General features: G+C 41.6%; 2 protein-coding genes across 4 annotated transcripts in view; both read left to right on the top strand.

Moving 5' to 3' along the window:
* Nucleotides 1–11,551, top strand: part of dapk1 (death-associated protein kinase 1) — an 82,055-nt gene extending 70,504 nt beyond the window's left edge. For all 3 annotated transcript variants that reach the window (XM_030416923.1, XM_030416925.1, XM_030416924.1), the window contains 6 exons: nucleotides 4,259–4,444; nucleotides 4,568–4,765; nucleotides 5,037–5,175; nucleotides 5,535–5,655; nucleotides 5,923–6,111; nucleotides 6,687–11,551. In XM_030416923.1, coding sequence (XP_030272783.1) covers nucleotides 4,259–4,444; nucleotides 4,568–4,765; nucleotides 5,037–5,175; nucleotides 5,535–5,655; nucleotides 5,923–6,111; nucleotides 6,687–7,982 — 2,129 coding nt within the window. In that variant the 3' untranslated portion in view covers nucleotides 7,983–11,551. The remainder of the gene's footprint in view (nucleotides 1–4,258; nucleotides 4,445–4,567; nucleotides 4,766–5,036; nucleotides 5,176–5,534; nucleotides 5,656–5,922; nucleotides 6,112–6,686) is intronic.
* A 5,741-nt stretch (nucleotides 11,552–17,292) lies between these two features.
* ctsla (cathepsin La) lies at nucleotides 17,293–22,194 on the top strand. Its single transcript, XM_030417370.1, has 8 exons — nucleotides 17,293–17,433; nucleotides 18,335–18,469; nucleotides 18,580–18,702; nucleotides 18,967–19,119; nucleotides 20,598–20,822; nucleotides 21,133–21,301; nucleotides 21,390–21,507; nucleotides 21,762–22,194. Exons 2-8 carry the CDS (start codon nucleotides 18,347–18,349, stop codon nucleotides 21,859–21,861), a joined length of 1,011 nt encoding a protein of 336 aa, XP_030273230.1. The 5' UTR covers nucleotides 17,293–17,433; nucleotides 18,335–18,346; the 3' UTR covers nucleotides 21,862–22,194.
* Nucleotides 22,195–23,943: the final 1,749 nt, after the last annotated feature.

Genomic DNA, 23,943 nt, shown 5'->3' with positions numbered 1-23,943 from the left:
GTTCCTCGATCGTTGTTCACGGAGGCGGCAACCGCCTGCGTTTGGGACGGTGCACGCCGGGGGTGAATATCAGCCTCTTCTCCCAACGTGTGTTTGTAACGCGGTGGGTTGCCCCTGCCAGTATCAAGCGCTTTCAGGTGAAGTCAGAACAACTTCGTGCAATCCACAGAAATCCTAATGGGCTGCAGGTGAATGATTTCTAAAACATTTAATAATCGGGTACGTTTTGACAATCGATTCTGCACCGTTACGTTGTGTGAAGTGTTACGGCCTTCTCTAGATTGGAAGTGGGACAGAGAAGGGGGGGTTGTGGCTTGCAGTAAACTTCCTCCGCCCTAAATTCAAACCTGGGTCCACTGCGTATGTGGCATGCACTCCAACCACTCGACCACCGGCGCAGATAAGACACTGCCTTCTGTTGTCACCGTGAAGGCAGGAAGGCAGCGCATCATAGGGGAGGATGGAAGTGGAATGCCACAGATTTAGATAGGTAGTGGAGTGCAGCCAGATGTGATTCTTCCTTTTGGAAAGGGACAGCGGTCAAGTGACCAGGTTTGACGAGCGTCCTGCAGTAGCGGTGTTTAACCAAAGAACTCACTCAGTTGTTTCATATCGAAGTGGAATTCACTTCGTTCATCGCAGAAGAGTTGGGCAGAATCACAACTACACACATCTTGTTGTGTGCCACATTGACAGGGCAGACACAACACGCAAATGGCATTCTTAGCAAATTGGCTTATTTGAAAATTGTGTGCTGTGGCTCACTACCACTCACTTATCCACTATGTGGCTCAACCCATTACCATTCAAATATGCCCTGTTGTAACGTGCAATTCAGACAAAACAACCTGCAAATGCCATGTACATCTGACTATGTTTGTCATCACTGCACATAAATATGTGCAGAATAATGCTTCACTTGCCCTCTTTCAAAAATGTATTTATGGCTGTCTATCAGTGTCAAGCTTTTGATCTAAGTTCTGCTTTGTTTACTAGTTTTTATTCCAAGAAGTGCATGCTGCCACCTTTTGAAGTTTCAATAAAATCTGATGAATATGCGGCTGACTTACTGGAATTGAATGGAATCATTCAGAGGTTACCTAGATAGGATACATGTGCCTTGAAAGACAACAGTGCCATCTAGTGGCGACTTGTATCACGTACATCATACATTCATGTGCTTCTAAGCTAAATAGACCACTTCCTGTTGGACTGAGAGTGTGGGTGTAAATGAGTCATTTGTGCGTCTTCTCATAACACACATGCATGCCAAATTTCATTCATGTACATGCATGTAGGGCGCCAAAATTGACTGCGATAAAACTTACTTCATGTTTCCAGTGGGTTTCCAGTGGGTGGCGCTATGGATATGACACAGTATTGATGCACAGATCTATTCAGGGCGACTCCCTCTAGATTCCCTCTAGATTTGGCCGAGCCAGGAAATAGTATGAAGGAGATATCAGGACTTGATGCTTCATGGCGAAGGATTGTTATGGCGGGCTCCGCAACTGCCAGCAGGAATGACGTAGGATAAAGATTTTAATAACTTTTCATCTTCAAGGTCAGAGGATGCTACTGAGTGACTTTGAAGTCGGTGGTGTTACATCTGTAGGAGGAGATAATTTAAGTACGAAGATTGGCAATATTTCAAAATGGCGTCCAAAATCAAAATGGCCGACTTAGTATTGATGCTGAGATTTATTTGGGGAGACAGCCTCTACACTAAATAGAAGTTTGGTGTGGATAGGTAATTGTATGTTAAAGTTATAAAGCCTTGATGTTTGACCGCGAGGGGAAAAAATGGTTTCCACCGCCCCGCCCACTAAAGCATGTCGCAGCTGAAAGATTTTAATAACTTTTGTTCTCCAAGGCATGAAGAAAATTCCTGAGTTAATGTGAAGACTGTGGTGTTTAAGCTCTAGGACAAGATAATTTTCTAAGTCGGCATGAATTTGTCAAAAATTCCGCCACACATCTAAATAACTGACTTCCTGTTGTAGTGAGAGTAAGCATCCAAATGGGTTTTTTGTGCGTCTGGTCATGATGAAGGTGCGTACCGATTTGCGTCCTTCTATGTACAAGTAGGAGGCGGGGCATCACAATAGGGGGCGCTACAGAGCCCACGCGTCACCGCCACGCCCCATGACCACACAGATCTCATCAGGGCGACTCCCTCTGCATTCCTGAGAGATTTGGCCGAGATAGGAAATTGTATGAAGAAGTTGTGAGAACACGATGCTTTACGGCGAAGGATTCGAATTTCCCGCTCCACTGTGGCCAGCAGGTATGACGTAGGATAAAGATTTTAATAACTTTTCATCTTCAAGGTCAGAGGATGCTACTGAGTGACTTTGAAGTCGGTGGCGTTACGTCTGTAGGAGGAGATAATTTAAGTACGAAGATTGTCAATATTTCAACATGACGGCCAAAATCAAAATGGCAGACTAAGTATTGATGCTGAGATGTGTTCGGGGAGACACCCTCTACACTTACGAGCAGTTTGGTGTGGATAGGAAATTGTATGTTGAAGTTATAAAGCCTCGATGCTTGACCGCGAGGGAAAAAAATGGTTTCCACTGCCCCGCCCACTAAAGTATGTCGCAGCTGAAAGATTTTAATAACTTTTGTTCTTCAAGACATGAAGAAAATTACTGAGTTAATTTTAAGACTGTGGTGTTTAAGCTCTAGGACAAGATAATTTTCAAAGTAGGCATGAATTGGACAAAAACGCCGCCACACATCTAAATAGCTGACTTCCTGTTGGAGTGACAGTATGGTCCCCACAGACTTTTTTGTGCGTCTGCTCACGATGAATCAGCGTACCGAATTTCGTTCATCTACGTGCATGTGGAAGGCAGGGAGGAACATTAGGGGGCGCTACAGAGCCCGCAGGTCACGACCTCGCCCAACGGCATTAAATTATCAAATTTTTCACTAGATGTGACGTATATTCCAAATTTGGTGAGTTTTTGGGTATGTTCAGGCCTCCAAAACTGCAGTTAAAGCGGTACACTAGTCCTTCCAATTACAATAGGGACCTCACAGGTCGATGACCTGCTCGGGCCCTAATAAATATCTTATACGGGATTCAAGACCATAGAAGACAAACTGTAGGTGTGGTCCCATGGAGTTTCAAAAAAATCCAAATACTCTGTCTGCATAGTGGATTTAGTTGCAATAAAATAGCACCACCGTGTGTTAGAAAGTGTAATTACTGGGTACCAATGATAATTAATACTTAAAGGAGAACTTTGGTCGATTTAAACATGAAGCTTCATTGCTCAAGCTACCCTTGACTTCTACCGGAACACACGGATGTCAACAAACAGGTAAGTTGCTCCTTGCACAAACACACTATTTTAACTACTTTTTTATTCATTTTGAGTCATACACGCTACAGTGCTGTGTTGTAAGGTGTCTGCTGATGTTGCATAACTTTTGGTGTGAGAGTGGAGCATGTTAAGATGCTTAAAACACAGTCTAAAGTTCTGACCCCATGCTGTTAGCGTTCAATGCTAAGTCTCCGTTCACGGAGCTCTGTAGTGGTTGGACCAAATTTGTTCGCGTCTTCGGTACTGGCAAGTCAAGGGTAGCTTGAGCAATGAAGCTGCATGTTTAAATCGACCGAAGTTCTCCTTTAAGTAGAGAGAAGAAGTCAGAAACAACGCCTTACAGATCTAAATTGGAATAATATGAAATATTTCAATGCTCAAGTGTTAATTCACGATTGATCGCCTTGATTATAGACTTTTTTTATTTATTGGTGCTTGCATTATATTGGATCAATCTTTTTCTTCAGGTTGTTTTAGTCAGAAGTTGTGGTATATTGCAGTGCTTAACTCATCCAAGTTTCCCAAAATAAAAACAAGCTTTTAGAAAACCATTTTAATGATAGAAACCAATGCATGTTGGTCTTATAGTTTTTTTAAAAAACATTTCTACTGTACTCTGAGCAGAGTGGAAATGCATCCAAAAGAGCACTTAGGTAGTAATGAGGCACAAAGCTGTCGCCAGAAAAACAGATGCAAAAATCTATTTAAAAATATTAACTTAAAATCATATTTATTTGATTGATTTAAAAGAACAAGAGATGTACTTTGAACATGGGCTGAACAAATCCATTGCTTCTGATGCCAAATATTTTTATCAAAGGTCGATATCATGTAAATATATCCATAGGTTCGCTAAATCACACCCTGCCGTAGACATCAATTAACAGTTCTCCCTCTACCTGTGTCTTTTCCTCTGTGTTCAGTATCGGTGAGCATTTCTAACTTGTACCCGGGCTGTGAGAATGTGAGTGTGCGGAGTCGGAGCATGATGTTCGAACCCAGCCTGACCAAAGGTGTCCTTGAAGTGTTCTCGCCCGCCCACAACTCCCTCTCCACAGCTGACGAACAGGCCACAAAGGCCATCGACATCCAGCACGCCAACATTCACGGTGAGAACCCAAAATGCTTAGATTAAACTTGTTTAGTTATTTTGGCTTTAAGGTGTGACATTTCATGGTTACATTTCCAACCTATAACCTTTACTGACTGTCCCTTATTTTCCCTCTGTGCAGGTGTGGGAGATTTCAGCGTGTGGGAGTTTTCGGGGAACCCAGTTTATTACTGCTCCTACGACTACTTTGCAGCTAATGACGCTACAGCGATCCACCTGGTTCTGTTCAGCCTAGAGGAGCCATATGAGACCCAGCTTAGCCACATCACCTACTGGCTGAACCTGCTGAAAGCCCTCACCCTGCCACAGGACAACATCGGTGAGGAGAAGGATGATTACATGTTTTTGCATCAATTGACAGATAGAAAATGTTCAATATATCCTATTTAACATGTAATTAGTCAAAAGCAATTGAGCAAAACACCTGTTATGCCATTGATTATATTAGTGCTTCTAATTGGATTTGACTATAATCTTAGTAGTAGATCGATGTTGATTAAATGTAAAATCTTGTACAATTTGACATGATTTAAAAAAAAAAAAATGCTTTAACTGTGTGTGTTTGTCTGTGTCTTCCTGTCTGAATCCAGCTTTCGGAGGTCGGATTCAGCAGCCTCTGATGGTCGTCCTCGTTGCAACACACGCTGACCTCGCTGACCTCCCCAGAGCTTTCTCCGGAGAGTTCAGCTACGATAAGGAGAAAGTCCTGCTCAAGGAAGTCAGGAACAGGTAGGGATTAAAACCACAGCATACAAGAGGGATATGGAGATTATCGTTGGTTTTTGTTGGTGTATTTTACTGACCAGAAGGGTCCTTGAGCAATGTAGAGGCAAGTGATTCTGTAATAAATGGACTTATAGCAGGTAAAGCATTGACATGGTGAAAGAAAATACAACATCATGGTTTCATAAATAACATAAATAGAATACCACTGTGATTCGTGTTATTAGTGATGTGTATGTCACTAGTAATGTCTGCATGAGTAAGTCAAGATGTAGCACCTGACTGTTGCCCATGTCCTTCATATCTCTCAGTACCCCTGCCCAAGAGGTTTACGTTTTTTAAGATGTGTTGCTCTTTTTTTTCAGGTTTGGGCTCGACCTGCACATCAGTGACAAAGTGTTTGTGATGGATGCTGGAGCCTCAAACTCCAGAGACGTGAAGCTGCTGAGGAGTCACCTGCAGGAACTCCGCGCCAACATCATCTCTGTGAGAACTGCAGACAAATAACAAATTACTTTGACTTAATTTTCCTCCAAGAGCCTGTTGGCACAATGCAGTTAATAGAACAAATATACGGAGAGTATTTTTTCATCAAAATGCTGTATTAACCTGGTGAAAGTAAAACAATTTAATAACCTTGCTTATTAATTCATTGTATCTTTATGTACAAGAATGCTTAACATATAAACAAAAAGGATGCTGAATTCAAGCAACCAAATCTGTAATAAACCCACTTATTCACCGTCCTTGCAGAGTTGTAGTCCCATGACGCTGCTGTCGGAGCGTTTGCTGACCACCCTGCCAGCCTGGAGGAAGCTGAGTGGACCCAATCAGCTGACATCATGGCAGCAGTTTGTCAGCGACGTCCAGGAGCACATCAACCCTCTGGTCAGCCAGGATCACCTCCGCTCACTGGCCCTGCAGCTCCACAGCATGGGGGAGGTGTGTATTTGTTTATCAGCTTCAAATAAGACTGTGTGCAGCAACAGGAAAATGGAATAATAATAAAGTTCTTTGGAACGACGGACACTTCAGCAGAGTGTCAGTTCAAATGACTACCACCAGGGTGCACTATTTGTCAATGAATGGATAAAAGCAAAACTATGCAGTCTTCTGTAAGCAATTACTCAGAATGACTCTCAAGCAGGAACATGTTGTTTTTGTTTGTATATGAAAATGACTCAGTTCAGAAAGCCATGTAAAGAACCATGCTGTGATTGTGTTTGTTGTTTGTGTTGTTTTTCATCTCAAATTAAGCACACTAGGCGTCCTACTTTGCTGTCATTTGAATCCCTTTTTGGATGTCTATTCAACGTATTTTCTTTTATATCTTTGTCAATACATTTTTACTTCATTTAATTTTCTTTTCTGATTGTCCTCAATATTTTTCAGTTTCTCATTTTATTTGTTCAATGATGCTTGGTTCCTTCTTATTACTTTCTTTCATTGTGTTTCTCTATTTGTATGTTGCTGTCAACTTGTTTCCTCTCTGACAATCTCTTCTCCTCCTCCCACAGATCAACATCATGCAGAGTGAGACAGTGCAGGATGTTGTTCTGCTTGAGCCTCGTTGGCTATGCAGCAATGTCCTCGGGAAGCTGCTCTCCGTGGAGACGCCGAAGGCCATCCACCACTACAGAGGGCGCTACAGGACGGAGGAGGTGCAGGCTCTGGCTCCTGAAAGCGACGTGGATGAGCTGCTGCAGATCCTGGACGCCATGGACGTCTGTGCCCGTGATGCCACCAACCCCTCCATGGTAGATGTTCCTGCCCTCATCAAGACAAACGGCCTCCACCGCTCCTGGACCGAGGAGGAGGAAGAGGAGTCGCTGCTCTACGGCGGGGTACGACTTGTCCCTGCGGAGCACCTTACCCCCTTCCCCTGTGGCCTGTTTCACAAACTGCAAGTAAACCTGTGTCGTTGGAGCCACCAGCACAAGCCAGAGGAGGAGAATGGGGATGACTTTGATGGAGATATCCACCTGTGGACCAACGGAGCCAAGGTGAGCCAGGCAGGCGTTGAGGCTATGATCCTGCTAGTCAACCATGGCCAGGGGGTGGAGATTCAGGTGCGTGGGCACGACTCAGAACGGGCCAAGTGCTACACCCTGTTGGACACCATCTGTAGTATAACAGAGAACCTGCTAGCCTCCACACTCCCTGGACTGCTCACAGCCAAATATTACTTGAGTCCTCAGCAGCTGCGGGAACATCACGCCCCCATCATGATCTACCAACCTAAAGATTTCTTCCGGGCCCAGGTCCAGCGGGAATCCTCGCTCACTAATACCATGGGCGGCTACCGAGAGAGCTTTAGCAGCATCCTGTCTTTTGGCTGCGCTGAAGTTTACCAGCAGGGGACTCTGGGGAAAGACATCCACATATCAGACGTCCCCCTGCTGGCTCGCAGGAAACTCTGCCGCATGCTGGACCCCCCTGACGCTCTGGGGAAAGACTGGTGCCTACTAGCCATGAACCTCGGCCTCACGGAATTGGTGGCAAAACACAGCAACGGGACTCCCAACGGCACACCTCAGCTGAACACGGACCCAGACTCACAGCAGGCCGCGATGCAGCCCAGCCCGACAGCGGCGCTGCTGCAGGAGTGGAGCGGACGAGCTGACAGCACAGTGGGTGTGCTGATGGCCAAACTGAGGGAGCTCGGCCGCCGAGACGCCGCCGACTTCCTGCTCAAAGCTTCTCCTGTTTTCAGGGTCAACATGGAAGCGCTGGTAGGGGCTGCCAACGGCTACCCCCCTTCCTGCAACGGTGGCATATCGTACAACTCCATCAGCTCCGTCGTATCCCGCTGAACAGAACAGGTTCAGCTTTCTGTCCTCGCCAAACGCCACCTAGATGTGACAGTTCCCCTGAAACAGGACAGTCACAGACTTGTGTGTGAATGAACATGAAGTGCAATCGTTACAAGAGTCCAGCTGCTCGTTCCTCAAACTCTCCATTAAGTTGGCAAATGAACCAGATGTTGTGTTTGTGCTCTCCACACCTGTTCAGCTGAGCTTTCCCTCCACGATGAATGTTGTGAAAGAGCCGCTTGTCCTGAGCTCCAAAGAGGAATCCAGTGCTTTTTTATTCTGTTCTTAATCTTGTTGTGCTGCTTTTTAAAATCCCTCCTTAATCTACTGCAAGTCGCACTCATCTTACAGCTAAAAGACAGGCAGTACAGAAAAGTTACATTTTTCAATATCTATCAGCTCTACATGAAGGAGTGGTTAAAAAGATGGTTGCCTCATGATTGGACCTTTTTCTCACCCATCCTCAAGTAAAAAAACTGAGGGCTTAAATTTATTAGCGAACGTGTCAGAGGCTGCCATCTTTACTCACCCCAGCCATCACAGTTACAATATTCTCTTCCCTCCTTGCTTCTGTTTTACTGATGTGACATTTGACCATTCAGCTTGATATTTGATAAATTGAGAGCATTTTTCAGAGTGCCTTTGTGGCCTTCTACCTCCCTAAAGAGCACAAATAGTCTTGTTGTTATAAAAACAGTAGTTCTTTGCAACTGAAGAACTGTGCCTTGTTGACGCTAACAGTAAAATGATATTTCAATCAAGTCTATTGAGGAAAACGCCATCAAATGTGTAAGACAGGAAAAGTTTGATGAAAAAAAGAAAACGGAGAAGAAAAGCTAAGGCACGGCTCATGTAACAAGTTTTTAAAAAATTTAATATTACTGGAAAATAAACAAACACAAAGATGAAACCAGAGATTTATTTTTCTGCTGTGATGTTCAGTGAGTCGGGAGATAAACCTGTTTGATATTCTCTCATATTAGAGTCAGTGTGGAAGTCAAAAGGAAACAGTCATTCACGTTTAATCTGTGTATTTGTTGGTTTATGCATATTTCTTCTTCATCGATCCAACGACAGAAACCTTGATCGCTTATTGATTTTTTTTGGTGACACTTTATTTTACTGGTTTTCTCAGAAGTTTCTAATAAAAAAGTAACCATAGGGAGACAATATCGTGAGACATTTAGTTAAATATGTTGAGTCTCTGCTGGAAATTCTTGAAAAGAACTGCTAAAATGTTGAGGACAAAAAAATGTAAGGAGTTGAATGGATCAATATTTTAGATTAGCAATGGATCCTGTGGTAATGTTTCATTCCAAAGGGTTGGAGTGAAGAATCAGCTTTATTTTTAGCAAATAAAGATCGATGAACACGCTGTACATTAGCTGCCATATCGACTTTATAGAGCAGTGATAACGTGTTTTAAGTTTGTTCTGTGCCCCCTTAGAAATCCGTTGACGCAATTACTTTAACAATTGACCGATTATTAAATTCTGGCTGGTTAATTCTCAGTTGAGAAAGTGATCAATTGAGTGATTGTTTCAGTTGGAACTCTAACCTGAGTTTAGTGGGGAGTCAGCGTATGATCAAATTCAACTAAAACTCAAGCTGTGATGCCAGTTTTTCTATAATAATTACCAAATATGAAATTTCCATCTTTTCCATGAACCTCCTGAAGAGTTTACGGTTATGTTTCTGTTCCTTTCTTGATCATTTTTAGCCAACTGTGGGACCTGTGGAATAAAGTGTCACTAGAAATGTTCTCACTTACTCATTCTCTATTCACACAAAGGGACCTTTAGCCATTTTAACAGAATTTGTTTGTTTTTTCCCAAAGTAATGTGTCTTATTGAAGGGTGATAGTCCTTTCAGCCCTAGATTTTCTGCAGAGGGTCACACAAGTTAAATAAAAAGTATGTGATGTTACAGGTCATCAGGACAGACAGGGTGGAGCTCATGCTGCTGAGCTTCAGGGTCTAACTGTGACCCTCAGACTGTGCACTCACTTAATAATGACTTTGAATAGAAAGTGCCATGAAAAATGATAGAAAGTAACTTTAAAATGTTTACCTTTTTCTGCTAAGCTAAAAGTAAATGAATGACATCCAGAGCCATCAGTTAGAGTAAACCCACCTGACGCTGCACCTTTTCAGCGCTTCCTCAACAGGTTTTCTGCATTAACGACCAGACGTCAACAATCGAGTTACCGTCCACAGTGTCAGATTTTTACACAGTGGCAACGACGCCGCTTCTGTCGAGCTATTTGAACTGTTGTCAGTGTTGGCCGGCCACGCGTGGCTTCACATTCTTCTTTCACTTTTTGTATTTTTATATCATGAAGCTGCCGCCCGGCTCACTCAGCAGGAGCAGGGAAGAGATGGCGTGAAGTTTGTAGTGTTAGCTGAAAAAAGGCCAAAGGCTGCTGGTGGAAGAATTGTTCCAAGAAAAAAGCATTTTCACTTTGTGTAAGCTGGTACCTTATAATGTTTGTAAACCAGAAACATTTTTCTTTTTCACCATGTTTGTTGATGTTTGGAAAAGAGTCTTTGATCCCTATAAAGTTTGTCCTATGTGGATGTAAAGGGCCTTTTTCAGGACACAGTTTGAGAGAAAAAGATGAGCTCTGTGCAGTATTTCCTGTCTGCTTTACTTCCCCAGTGTTACCATCTGAGCTAAAAAAAAAAAAAAAATGTACAAAATCTAATACTCTACTTTTCTTGCTAGTTTTGTCTCAGGCTGAACATGCCAGTCGACACAGCAGACGAGCTGTGGTGTAAATACTCCTGTTGAGTCCTGTCTCCTCGACTTCACCCTCACTTTTCTGTTAGTTTCCGCTCACTCAAAGCTTACTTTTTTTGCCCAAATGTTAAAAAACTTTTGACTCCAACAAGGCAAAATGAATGTACTACACATCTTTCCTAAGGATATGGTTACACGTAAAACAAAAAAAACAAAAAAAATCAAAGAAATGGTGATAGAACATGATGAAATTAAATGTTCCAAACTGGTCAGAAACATCATTTTATTTTTCTTGCTTTATTGAAGCTTTTGTTGAGGTTGTGTAAAAGCATTGCCAATGTTGTGTGCCTACAACACACTCAGTCATTCCTCTATTATCGCCTTGTACAGTACACAAGCTGAGAAGTGATGTTGCAGAAAGGGAAGTGCATATTTTGTGTCTCTTGTTGCAGAAGAAGAGGCACATTCGTTTTGTAAAAGCTGGGAATCACTGATATTATAATGATCAACTTTGTCTCCGTTTGGTGTCTCTTTTTTTTTCTGGACGGTCCTAACAGCGACTGAAAGAAGCGGATTTAAAGGGTGTTCTCCTAAATATTTTCTGTTTGTATCAGTTTGATGAGGAAAGACGTACTCAATATTACTTTTGGGTGAATTTTCTCCCTCGAGACTCCGGTCTAATCGCCACATTGCACAAGGTCTTCTTTTGTTTTTTGTTTTTTTGGGTCGCTATTTATGTTACATTATTTTAGCATGTCTTGGAATGCCATGTTCTTAGTACTTCTGACACTTTATAGTGTAATACATTTTATAATAAATTCTTTACCTTACGTTACTGTCTTTTTCCTCATTGAAGACGCAGGGTTATTTTAGATATCTTGCATATCTTTGGATATCTTCTCCCGAGCGTGAATGTTGAGTCATCGCCCGCTCGCCCTCGTCATGCTGATGGGAAGTCATGTGAAGTGTCGTAGTCCGCAGTGTTTCTGCAGCTTCACAACAAAACAGCACTGCAACATTCTCCTGAACAACTGAAGGAGACTGGAACTTGCAATAAAACATTTAAAAAAAACATCCAGGAAAGGGTACACTATGCAACTTTTTTACAGGCCTCTCAATGAACTAAAGCTGAGATGTGAAAATAAAAACAGCATGGCAATGAAGAAAATAGGACCATATACCAACACTGTAGTGGAAAAGTTCAACACAACATCAACATGTTTCTTAATAAGCTCCTTTTACTGTCGACCGCTATGGTTGTTTTTTCTGATGAGGACAGGTGCACCTTTAAAAAATTGTATTGATTAATTTTTTTTAAACAACAACTTTTCAAATCAGCGGACCATGAAACTCCACCCGACCTTCCTGCAGCCTGGAGGTGGTTGGATAATGACTGAATGTTTTTTTTGGGTGAACTGTTCCTTTAAAGATTCCTGAGTCGTTGTAGTCACAGATAATAATTCTACAGACAATTGTAGATTGTCTGTTACTTTTTCCTTCGTAAATAATGCAGTTTTAATAAAACAAGGATGAAAAAATCCATCTTTGGTTGAATGGGACGCTGTAGAAACTACATCATAAATACTAAAAACTAGTGCTTTACTGCACAAAACAGGAAGAGACTGTTGTTAACATTAATGACAGGAGGCGAGTGAGGGGCAAGAACCAGCAACCTGTCCTTGTTGGAGTGATGAGATCTGGGTGAAATGTTGTCTACATTTTTTGAAAATCACCACAGTTTAATCATCTTGAGACAGGACTGTGTGTTGGAAAAGAGTGAAATTACTTAATCCGCCATCTTTTTTAAATAATTTAGGATTACGTCATTCTTTCAGCACTGAATCAAAATCCTTCAAATTCATAGAGATTCATATCTAAAATCATGTCGGAGAGAAATTGGAAAAATAACACCTGTTAAGGTTGTTATTGTTTGAATGTTTTGCAGAGTGTTACTGGGAAAACCACACTTAATAGTTAAAGTTCTGACACCAGTGTTGACTTAAAGGACGGCCTCAACACTTATCAAATATGATGTGTTTGGTAAATCAGGGTCAGACGGGTGTCTTCTGAGTGAGTATTTGTCCTCCACTAGATTCCCGGCTGTGTTATTCACACCTCTCTGGGTTCATTGTGGAGCTGCCGAGCTGCAGGGACACCGTCCCTCCACCCACGCAGTCACATGCCCTCTCTGCTGCCTGAAGCACTCTGCGTTTGTCTTAACATGTCCCAACTCCTGCTGATGGTGTTGACTGACATTCAAGAATATTTTTAGGGAGAGGTTGATGGAGTAGAACTCGTGATGTTTGAACCACGAGAATCTGAATACGTCACACCTGTTTTGCACATCAGGATTTAAAAGTTAGATTTGTTTTTACACTTTATTTGGTTTTTAAGAATGGTTCAAATTGGGTCAAACGGTTTGAATAGACAGCATGTCTGGTGTCCTCACCTTCACACTCATCTTTTGTTAATTCACCATCTGGTTTCTTATCATTTGCATTTTTAAACAGTTTAAGTTAGTGGTTAAGAGTTATGTTAGTATATGTATGTTAGTAAACTAATGTTCTGCCCCCAAAAATGACTCAATTGTACTCTGAATTGATGTGTTAGCAAGCTTGCTGACATGCTAGCAGTAAAGGTTCCTGTGCATAAGCATAGAAGCACTGATGCTAGCGAGCAAAAATAGCTAAACGCAAGCTAAGGAGAACAATGTTGGCCTCCATGCTAACGACTAAAGCTATCTTTATAAAGCCTATTACAATAATGGATTTTCATCAGGTGCCTGATGCTTTATCATGTGAACATTTAGTTAATGTGGCAGTTTACACAATGTGCTGAGCTAATGTTAGCTTTTGTTAGCATTAGCAGTGCTTGGAACTGAATTCCAACAGAAGATGTTAAAGCGCAACTGGCGCTAACGTGGTCCAGCGAAACCTGACGAGCTGAATCTAAGATTGTTGAGAAAACATCCAAAAAAAATAGTAGATGTTTGGAGCTCTCAGTCAAATCACATGGTCTTCATCAGCAGATTAAATGTGTCCATTTGTTGGGCAATCGTTGACATTTCCACTTCAGTTTCAGGACTCATTTCTCGTCCACAATGTCCACAATTTGAAGTTGATTGATTATTCTTTGATTTTACGCAGCAGCTGAGGATTCAATCCCCACCACGTTGTTCTTTGTGCAACTGTTTGGGTAAATCTCATCACGTTATCTTCATTATCTCCTGCTTCTGTTGCCACCTTCAGAACAAACTGAGAACTGATGGTTGAGCGTTCCTGTGTGTGAACAGTCGGCCTAGCTGTTACATACTCATGGGACTGTTAGCACTTGTTGCGTTACCTAATCGAATGCTTCCTGGATCAATAATGTTAACAAACACTCGAGGCTGTAAACAACATGTCTGCAGACGTGTTCATCACCTCAGCTCTGTTAACCTTTGTGTCTGGACTGGATGGGACAAGCAGACCAGCGGCTGATAACCGTCCTGCCGTGTTGGCCCGAGATGCGTCCTAATCTGAGGAATGCATAAATGTTGATAATGGTTCACAGAGTACATTAACGGGAAGTTTCACAACAGCCTGTTACAGTGAAATTAACTGAGTATTCATCACGTTTACAGATTACAGAATCATGCTCTCAAAGGCACTGGCTCTCAGTTCTCCACGCTGTGGCCTTCAGTATGAAGACATTTAAAAGAAGTTAAGAGAGGAGAAATAACACTCATATATTGAAGATGTAATGTGAATTCACACTAACTCTTCGCGAAATGTCGAAATTTTCCTTTTAAGTTAAATAACGCGAAAGCAGACAGTAGTATATTCTGTTATTTGCATGTGATAGTCTTTTATTTTGACGCTCAAACACATTTTGCTGGTAAAACATTTGCGCTGTTTTGTTTTTTAGCAACAGATATGAATACATCCTTGACAGCAAGCAATGTTTACTCAAGATGGTAAAGCCAACTGCAGTACGGTAATATTGTTTTGGATGGATATGGTAACCGACCACGCCTGCATGCTCATACAGGAAATCGACCTTTGTCATGTGTTCCTGTGCTTGAGCAACACGGTCCAGTCACACACGAGCCGCTGAGGCTGCAGTCTGCCTTCTGATTTCTGCAAATGCAGGAACATGATGTGTTTGTAAGGTGCACTGCAGGGTACGCATGATGCCATGCTCACTGTCGCACAGAGGAAATTTAGGATCATCACTCATCCCGCAGCATGTGACAACACAAAGACATGATGCATGGGACAGATGTAGATGAATCACATCACACAATGTTAAGGATGAGGTGAATTATTTTACTTTTGCGAGCAGCCGGGGGGTAGTTTATATTCTTTATCTAAAAACGTACATGTGGTTGGTATTTGATAGGTTGACTCAAGTATTTTCAAACACAGTTCAACATTTTGGGAAAGCGGCTAAACCATGTTGATCATATCTGTGTATAATCTGAAGAAAAGAAATTAAAGGAGCAGTCTGGAAGAACTGGCCGCCTGCCGTTCTATGCCAAACAGCTTCTCTCCAGATGCTAACTGTAGCAGATGTTAGCAAGTTAGCTCAGTTAACGGTGAAGTTAGTGGTCACATTAGCTGACTCAGAAACAATCACTATAATCTTTCAGTGCAACGTGGCTGGGGGAAAGCTAGTTAGCATGCTAAGGTCAGTAGATACCGCTGTAACACAGCACAAAGACATCTTTGAAATAACATCAAACCTATTACTTGTTCAGATTCTGTTGAGAAAATATGTTAATTTTGGAATGTTTTAAAATAAAATTCGTACATATTGCACCTTTAAAGCAACATTATGTAGCTTTTCTTGCTAAAATAACAGCTAAAAAATTTATTTTAATTGTACAGTGTCTCATAATGGGGCGAAAAGTGTTTCTGTCTCGGCCACTCTGCTTGCCATTACTTGTTTCTGCACTATGTAACTTCAGTGAGAGGGTCGGATCACAGCGTTACACACGTTACTCCAAGATACAAGTTTTCAACACACAACATCATGATGTAATGAGTTTTGTTTGTAGTTAGCACCTACATTACATCTGGGTTTTGTATTTACAGCAATGGAGTCGCACTCAGATAAATACATTATAGTAAAAATAATAATATATCTCTTGTATTAAGCAGATAATGTAAATAAACTGAACTTCTCACGCACAGCCACATCAGTGATAAGGTGCTCCTCTGTTGCAGAAACAAAGTGACATAAAGTGATGAAAAATTGACGAATAAGTGATTAAATGCACTCAGTTGACTTTTACACCACTGACGTCAGACGAACTATATCACAAACTAAGCAGCGGCATAAACAACTCTACCTGTCCAGAGTTTCACAGTCTTATCAATCACATGAGCATCGACCCTGATTAACACAGACTTTGTGCCGGCAGTTCCAGGAAGCGCTGGTGCATATTCATATCCTCCCACCGCTTTGTTGTGTCAACAGTGGCCACCACTGTTAGTATGATACATGTTTTATGTCCTTTACAGACATCTCTGGTCAACATAACGTATCTCCATTTAAAGATTAGACAGTGTAGACAATGTTCTCGCAATGTTGTAACTCCTCTGTCTCGTCGTCTACAGAGCAAACCAGAAACAAATATGCTCTCACCTGGGTGACTCTAGAAACTCTGACTGAATAGTAAATGTGAGGAGGATTACTTCAATTTGACTTCAGCTTCACAGCTTTTTCTGATCAGACACTGGAAACTGAAAATGTACATATTTTTTTGTGTGTTTTTCAGCAGCATTTTGCAGGTTTGGCTTCAGTTTAGAGGTAAAAATGTGTTCTAGCTGGCGATGTAGATTAACAACTAATGTTACTCCACACAGAGGTTTTGGCTTACCGGGGCCATCTTGACCCTGTGTAGCATGTGGACCTATGCCCAGTATGCCTGTTCAGTAAACACATCCAATGCACCTGCAACCACCCGATGGCCCATAAACTGCATATTGTTGACCCACATTATCTTAGGTGTGAAAGTGTAAAAGCCATTTACATGCACAGAAGAAACCAGGTTACTCTTAGAATTTAGGTTAGGCCAGCCAACATGTTTACAGGCCTTGCTGAACCAGGCTCACCTAAAACTGCATATGTAGTTTTTCAAATGGGGAAATGCTGGAGGTAGAAAGCGACTTCTTTAGATCAGTATTGGCTACTTTGTACGACTTATCTCCTCGGTGCATTTAATGGTCTTTCCTTTAATCTGTGCTGTCACAGCAGGCACTTCCAGGGGGTTAGATCCTACCAGGGACTCCCAAATTCGTATTATTCTGCATAGTCAACATCTCTGAAGGCTCATTTGACCACTAAAAAACAGGTCTATCTTCACTCCACCTGTCTTTAAATCGGCTGAGAAGTGTTTTCAAGTCACTGTGAATATCTTAGCGCGAGTCTTTCACATGGAACAAGTGGGTAAAGTTAATCAAATGAGCCTTTTTGTGTGTTTTAGCAGCAATAATCCTGCAAAAAAAACATCTTGTCCTACTTGTTGTTCCAGAGGGAGGGAATCACGTGCCTCCGCGATGACGTCACACGCCAAGGGCGGGACATCGGCATGATAAACAAGGAGTGGACCAATCAGAGAGCTCGGTGGGCCGTTCCTCAGCGGCCAGTCGGGCCTTTATAAACTTTGTGTACCTCCGCACACAGGATCTGTTTTCGCCTTCTTCGACCTCAGCTGTAGAGATTTACAGTAAGTCTGACTATTGTTCAACTTGTTTGCTATCTCATGTCAAAATATCCAGACTTGACACCTACATTTGGCGTTTTAAGCATAACAAAGCAGGTTATTTGTGTTTCTTCGGGGTTTTTTTCGTCACTTGAGCCCAGAATAAACACCCAAGTGACCGTTAAAAAAAACGTCTACTTGAACCTTTGTGTCATTTTTATGTCTTTGTTAAGTCATAAATGTCCTCATTATTCTTGTTATTCGCCAGTACTAGCCATCTTTGTTCATTCGGCTCTCTTTGTCGTCGTCTCCCCTTCTGTGGCTCAAAGCAGCCATTGCTAAGATCTCTCCCTCGGCTTAAATTAAGAAATAATTATCCAGCTAATGTTCAGCAACAGTAGCTCAGGTTGAATAGACCGCCTTTTGGTAGCAGCCGGTTAAAGTTTTGGTTTTCTTTTCGGTTTTTCCTGGTTGCAGTTTCGATGTCCAGGCCGGGTTCTTGGCTCTGCGCCGCAGATCCCGTGACCTGGGAACAAAACAACAACAGGCTCGGTGTATTGTCTGGATCTGGCTAAATGTCTGCAGCCCTACTAGCTGGAAAACAGTCTTTAAGCTATAACCACCTGCCTTTTCTGTTAGCACACATCGAACATGATATACCCATCGTCTCATTTCGCTTGTTGACCAGTCGCTGTATGACTGTACCGTCGGGAATGTGTATTGCAGCTTTGATGCGGATCCCATTTTTGCCTGAGTCATTGGAGTGAACAGGCTCGTTTACAGGATCTGTTTGCATGACAGGCATTTCGGTTATGTTCACGTCTTTCGTAAGAAGTCTGTTTTTTTTCTTTGAAATGGAGTCGATGATTATCAAGCTTCTTTGGAAAAACGGAGTCCTAACTTGATCTCCTGTTGTTTTCTCCAGTAGGAAGCAACAATGCTGCCTCTAGCCGTGATGGCCGTGTGCCTGAGTGCCGCCCTCTCCGCCCCCAGCCTGGACCCGCAGCTGGACGACCACTGGGACCTGTGGAAGAGCTGGCATACAAAGAAATATCATGAGGTAAATTTTATGTTGTGTTTTTTTAATTTTCTTTCCTCTCCAGTGAACTGCTACAGTCTGCCACATTTAAAAAGAAAAAAATCTGACTCCTCGTTTCTATTTCTTTTCAGAAAGAGGAGGGCTGGAGGAGAATGGTGTGGGAGAAGAACCTGAAGAAGATCGAGCTGCACAATCTGGAGCACTCCTTGGGCAAACACACCTACCGTCTGGGCATGAACCACTTTGGAGACATGGTAAGACCACAACACCCATATCTTACCTGCGGAAACGCGTATCAAGGTGTTGAAACCACAGAAAGAAAAGGAGAATGGATTTGATAACTGGCAATGAGGGGCGGAAAGGGGTCATGAGTTTGTACTTTCAGATTCAGCTAAAACAGACATTAGTCCCTCATAATCGTAAATCACAGGCACTCATTGCCCTTTTGTCCTGTCAGGTGTTTTGGGTGAAACAAGCAGTTTAAATCACACCGTCATCTTTACTTTGTCCCTCCACAGACTCACGAGGAGTTCAGGCAGGTCATGAACGGCTACAAGCGCAAAACGGAGAGGAAGTTCAAGGGGTCCCTTTTCATGGAGCCCAACTTCCTGGAGGCCCCACGTTCTGTGGACTGGAGGGATAACGGCTACGTCACCCCCGTCAAGGACCAGGTAACGGCCCTTTAATGTCACATGTAGCCTCAGGACTCCGAGACAGCCACACCCAGTGAATTACCAAGGTGTGGTTAAACGTGTTGATAATTCCTCTTAGGACTGATGAGGTAAAATGCAGGCACAGTGTAAGGAGAAGACGTTGGTGGAGACATTTTGCATCTTGAATGATTACTTTTGGACTGAGGACTTATCGTTGCATACATGGGAATTTGAACAGGACAGGCATTTCAAAAATGCATTCGGAAAGCATGTAGGCCTAAAGCACATAAATAACCAACTATTCTGAAATGTCTAGTTTTTGTCTCTTAATCGTCTCAAGAAAGTTTTTTTTTTCTGTTGTTGTAAACACTGTATATGACCACAAGCTCTTAGATTAGCAGCTTGGGAGATACAAAGACATGACCTTGTAGCAGCTGTTGAAGAAACTTTGTAAACAAGATTACGTCATGTGCAACTTTAAACACTTGCATCGTTCCAAATAAGTTTATTTGAAGCAACAAGGGAGCTTCTAAGATCCACTGAAGTATATGTTTTGCTTGAACAGAAGATAAGATGGCTGCTAACAGGTTTCTTTGTTATCTATGTGTTACACACACACACTCCTCCTTCTGCCTGGGTGCACAGTCTGTTCTCTCCGCCCTCGTGGCATGCTGTACATTACCGCCCTGTAAGCTGAAACCAGTCCGACCATCTCAGTGTAAACTAGGCCACTGTGAGCAAACACTTGTATACATTAGGCCAAAGTGCAAAGTCCAATGTAATTTTATTTATAGAAGCAAAGTGCTTACCGGAATCAGGGAGACATAGCGCAAAAACACAAGATACAGTGTGTCATGACAACAGCCTCATTAAAGGAATACGATAACAACTTTTAGACACAAAGAAATGAAATATTGATGAGATTTGTTGAAACAAAGGAGCAAAATACAATAATGAAAAGGTGTTAGGACGAGACCAAAAGAGGGAGCTAGAAAAGTCTGGTATGGCAATGACAACGTATCATTATGCAAACGGCATAACTACTGCTGATGGTATGAATGTTTTTGAGGCAGGGTTTAAAACGGTCAATGCCCGCAGGACAGATACTGATGACGGGAACAACATTTCTGACATTAGAAGACCGTGATAAAGCATAAACAATAACTTGCACCATAGATTATTTTTAGACTAGGATGCAAGTATCAGTCATTAACTGGATGGATTATCAACATGAATAGTCACAGCACACTGGCTCTTCATTGGTCAGAAATTCTGCATGACCACTAGGCTGTTAATTCCTGTTTATTGATCTAATTAGGTGTACCTAATATAAAGTGTTACCTGCTTATCTTGCTGTAATCATTGAAAGTGATTCTACATTATGATCAAGGTGAAGTGATGTTTTTCATCAAAGGACCATGAACTTGAGGAAACACATTTGTATCATTATTTCTTCATCGTTCGTAACAACACCTTCCCCTCTCCCCCCTTCTCAGGGTCAGTGTGGTTCTTGCTGGGCCTTCAGCACCACCGGAGCTATGGAGGGTCAGCAGTTCAGGAAGACCGGCAAACTGGTGTCGCTGAGCGAGCAGAACCTGGTGGACTGTTCCAGACCCGAGGGCAACGAGGGCTGCAATGGCGGTCTGATGGACCAGGCCTTCCAATACATCAAGGACAACCAGGGCCTGGACTCTGAGGACGCTTATCCTTACCTGGGAACGGTATGTATCTCAGGAAGGGGTAACTTGAAGGACTTCAATGGGCTGGAGTGAAGTAAAAGACTGTGTTTATTTATCTTGAATCATTGATCTTGTACTTTTTTTCTTTTCTCTCATAATCGGCATTAGCAAGGTGTTTTTAAAACCCTAAATTTAGGTTTGAAGTCTGCTGTTGCTGCTCTTCATTAAACATTTAAGCAGTGTTTAAATGGGGGAAAGTGGTTGTAAACATCTGTTTTCACAGTTTGAAAAGGAGCCAAACAAACAATATCCTTTTAATGACTCTAACGTTCTGCTTATCATCGTCTTCCAGGATGACCAGCCTTGTCACTACGACCCCAACTACAACTCTGCCAATGACACCGGATTCGTCGACATCCCCAGTGGCAAGGAGCACGCTCTGATGAAGGCCGTGGCTGCAGTGGGACCCGTCTCTGTAGCCATCGATGCCGGTCACGAGTCTTTCCAGTTTTACCAATCAGGTCAGTTGCTTGTTTTGGGTAGAAACACAATTGAAGGGACGTTAACTGTTTTTTAAGCCTTTACATGTGACTAAGTGGTGTTTTTCAGGAATCTACTATGAGAAGGAATGCAGCAGCGAGGAGCTCGACCACGGCGTGCTGGTGGTGGGTTATGGCTTCCAGGGACAAGATGTGGATGGAAAGAAGTACTGGATTGTGAAGAACAGGTGAGTGAAGTGAAGAGCATGTCATCCCCAGTCTGTTTTTGTAGTCCCTGGAAAGATGGTTGCTCATATTTTCAACAGAATAAAGTATTTTGAAGGGTTTGAGGTCCTAAAGAGACATTAAACCCAGTTTTACAAAAGTGTTACATTTAGTTCCAGTGAGTTAACTTATAACTCTTTCATGATATTTTCTAAAACAGCAGACACCCAAATGTATAAACTCATCTCCTGACCTTTTTATTGTTGTCACCTTGCAGCTGGAGTGAGAAGTGGGGAGACAAAGGCTACATCTTGATGGCCAAAGACAGGAAGAACCACTGCGGAATCGCGACAGCAGCCAGTTATCCTCTCGTCTAACGTCTGCACTGCTCCGCGCTGAAGCACCATAGTTTTTTTTTATTGCAATAGTCTGGCTGAAGACGGGAGGCGAGGCTTCAGTCAGGGCGACGCATTGACAGGAGATTCTGCGATGTTTGTTTTTAAAGAGGAGACACACTGTTGTTTTTAGGGAAATGCCGCAATTTTGTTTTGGCTGTTTTTAGGCCACTTTATGAAAATATTTTAGTTTAGTGTTTTATTCTTTGTAAATATGTGTATGCTGCTTGGTGAGTGATACGTAACACTTGCTTCGGTCATTGTAAATGATTTTTTTCTACTTTTACTGTGATCAATTAAAGTTGTGAAACACTAGTTTGGTGTTATGGGGTATTTTTGACCACTTGGCACAATCAGGTTTTATCTGCATTTTTAAATGGTCACTAATTCTGTGAAAACTATAATCTCAAACATGTCAACTTTTCATGAACAAAGAAAAACATCTTTATCTCTGTGAGGAAGTATTTTCTGGTAGCGTTAAGGTTTTTTATTTTTATTTTATGTTTTCAAATCACCAAATATGGAGATGCAAGTTTTTTGCTTAACTGACAGTATACATTACATGAAATAAACTCCCTTAAACTTATTTAGATTTGAGTTTTACATTATTAATAATTGTTAAATAATCACATGATGTGCAAATAAACCTTTATTGCATTATTACATGGCAAAGCGCTGTTTTGGTAGCTGTCAAACAACAACTTGACAGACTTTAAAGTAATCAGTCACATCTATTGATCTACTTGTGTTTTAAGACTTACTCAGACATTCACACCAACAGAGGGTCACTGATTGAGGGTTGTTTGTTTTGTAGGATTAATCTTGTTTCTTCAGCTTCTCATTGACACATCTTATGGAATCAGCATCAATGTAGAACATTCTCAGCTGCTGTCGAAGAACACAGTTGATAAATCACATCTGGATCTGTTTTGATTTCCTAAAGGGGATTAAACTCAACATTTCATGATAACTTTTGGTAATCAGAACACTAAATGAAGTTTTAACTGTGACATGACATGCTTGTTTGACATGCAGAGCAAAGACTGGGTCATGTGATCTCATGTAAAAGCAGCTGTACTACCCGATGTCTGGTACTGAGCTCTTATAGGATTATTGATCGCTTTAACAATGCTGCCGATTCATAAGGAAACAGTCGGCCCTTTACTGCACTTATCAGTTCGCATGAGATCTAAAGGTTTAAGGTGTTAACCAAGAATGCAGCTAATGGTTACTTCTATAGTAGATTAATTTAGGTTTGCATGAACTTACAAAATGGTGAAAAAAGTTCTCGGAGTTGGACTGAACAACCTGAGGGGACTTCTTTTATCTGACAATCCAAAGCCAAAGTAAAAAATTCAATGTAAATGATGAAAAACTATGAAAAGCAGCATTTTTTAAAATGTATTGATACACGTTTGTTGTTCGTCTCTCTAAAAAACAATGCTGCACTTTGAATTCTGCCAAATCTTTCATAATTAAAGGTGATTTTAGAAAAATAAAAGGAAATCCTACTTTTTTGTATGGATGAGTTAGGAACAAATTAAGTGTCTTTATTTTAATAAAAGCTGTATATTATACTGTAAATTGACAACACATCTCATCTGAACATAGTTTCCCCACTTTATTTTGATTCAAATGTATTGATATTTACACCGTGATACTACCAGTATATACATTCAGGTCACTCGTTTTTCAAAGTAAAATGCAGCACAGATAGTCGCAGTTGTGTTAGAGTCTCGTTTACTTACAGAGGAGAAACATGTAAATGGTTTAATATGAGTTATTATTATTATTATTAATAATGTATTATCAGTCAGCTGCCATTTTAAATTTTTTTTCCCCTTGGTTTATTTTAATGTCTTTTTTCATTTTTCTTTAATTCGTGTTGAACAGAATAAATCAACAATTTTGAACGCAGCCTAATGAAGCTTTCTTTTTTAACAAGTTATTTCCGGTCAGTTGTGGCCTGCTGACTGACCCAAATACCCACGATATTAAAAACGTCCTGTTTAACAGTAAAGCCGGTCGGGTTTAGGGTGCGTACGTTTGTTTCTGTAACATATT

This window comes from Sparus aurata, chromosome 5, assembly GCF_900880675.1.
Source record: "Sparus aurata chromosome 5, fSpaAur1.1, whole genome shotgun sequence".
NCBI lineage: Eukaryota > Metazoa > Chordata > Actinopteri > Spariformes > Sparidae > Sparus > Sparus aurata.
This window is presented reverse-complemented; position numbering and strand designations above follow the sequence as displayed.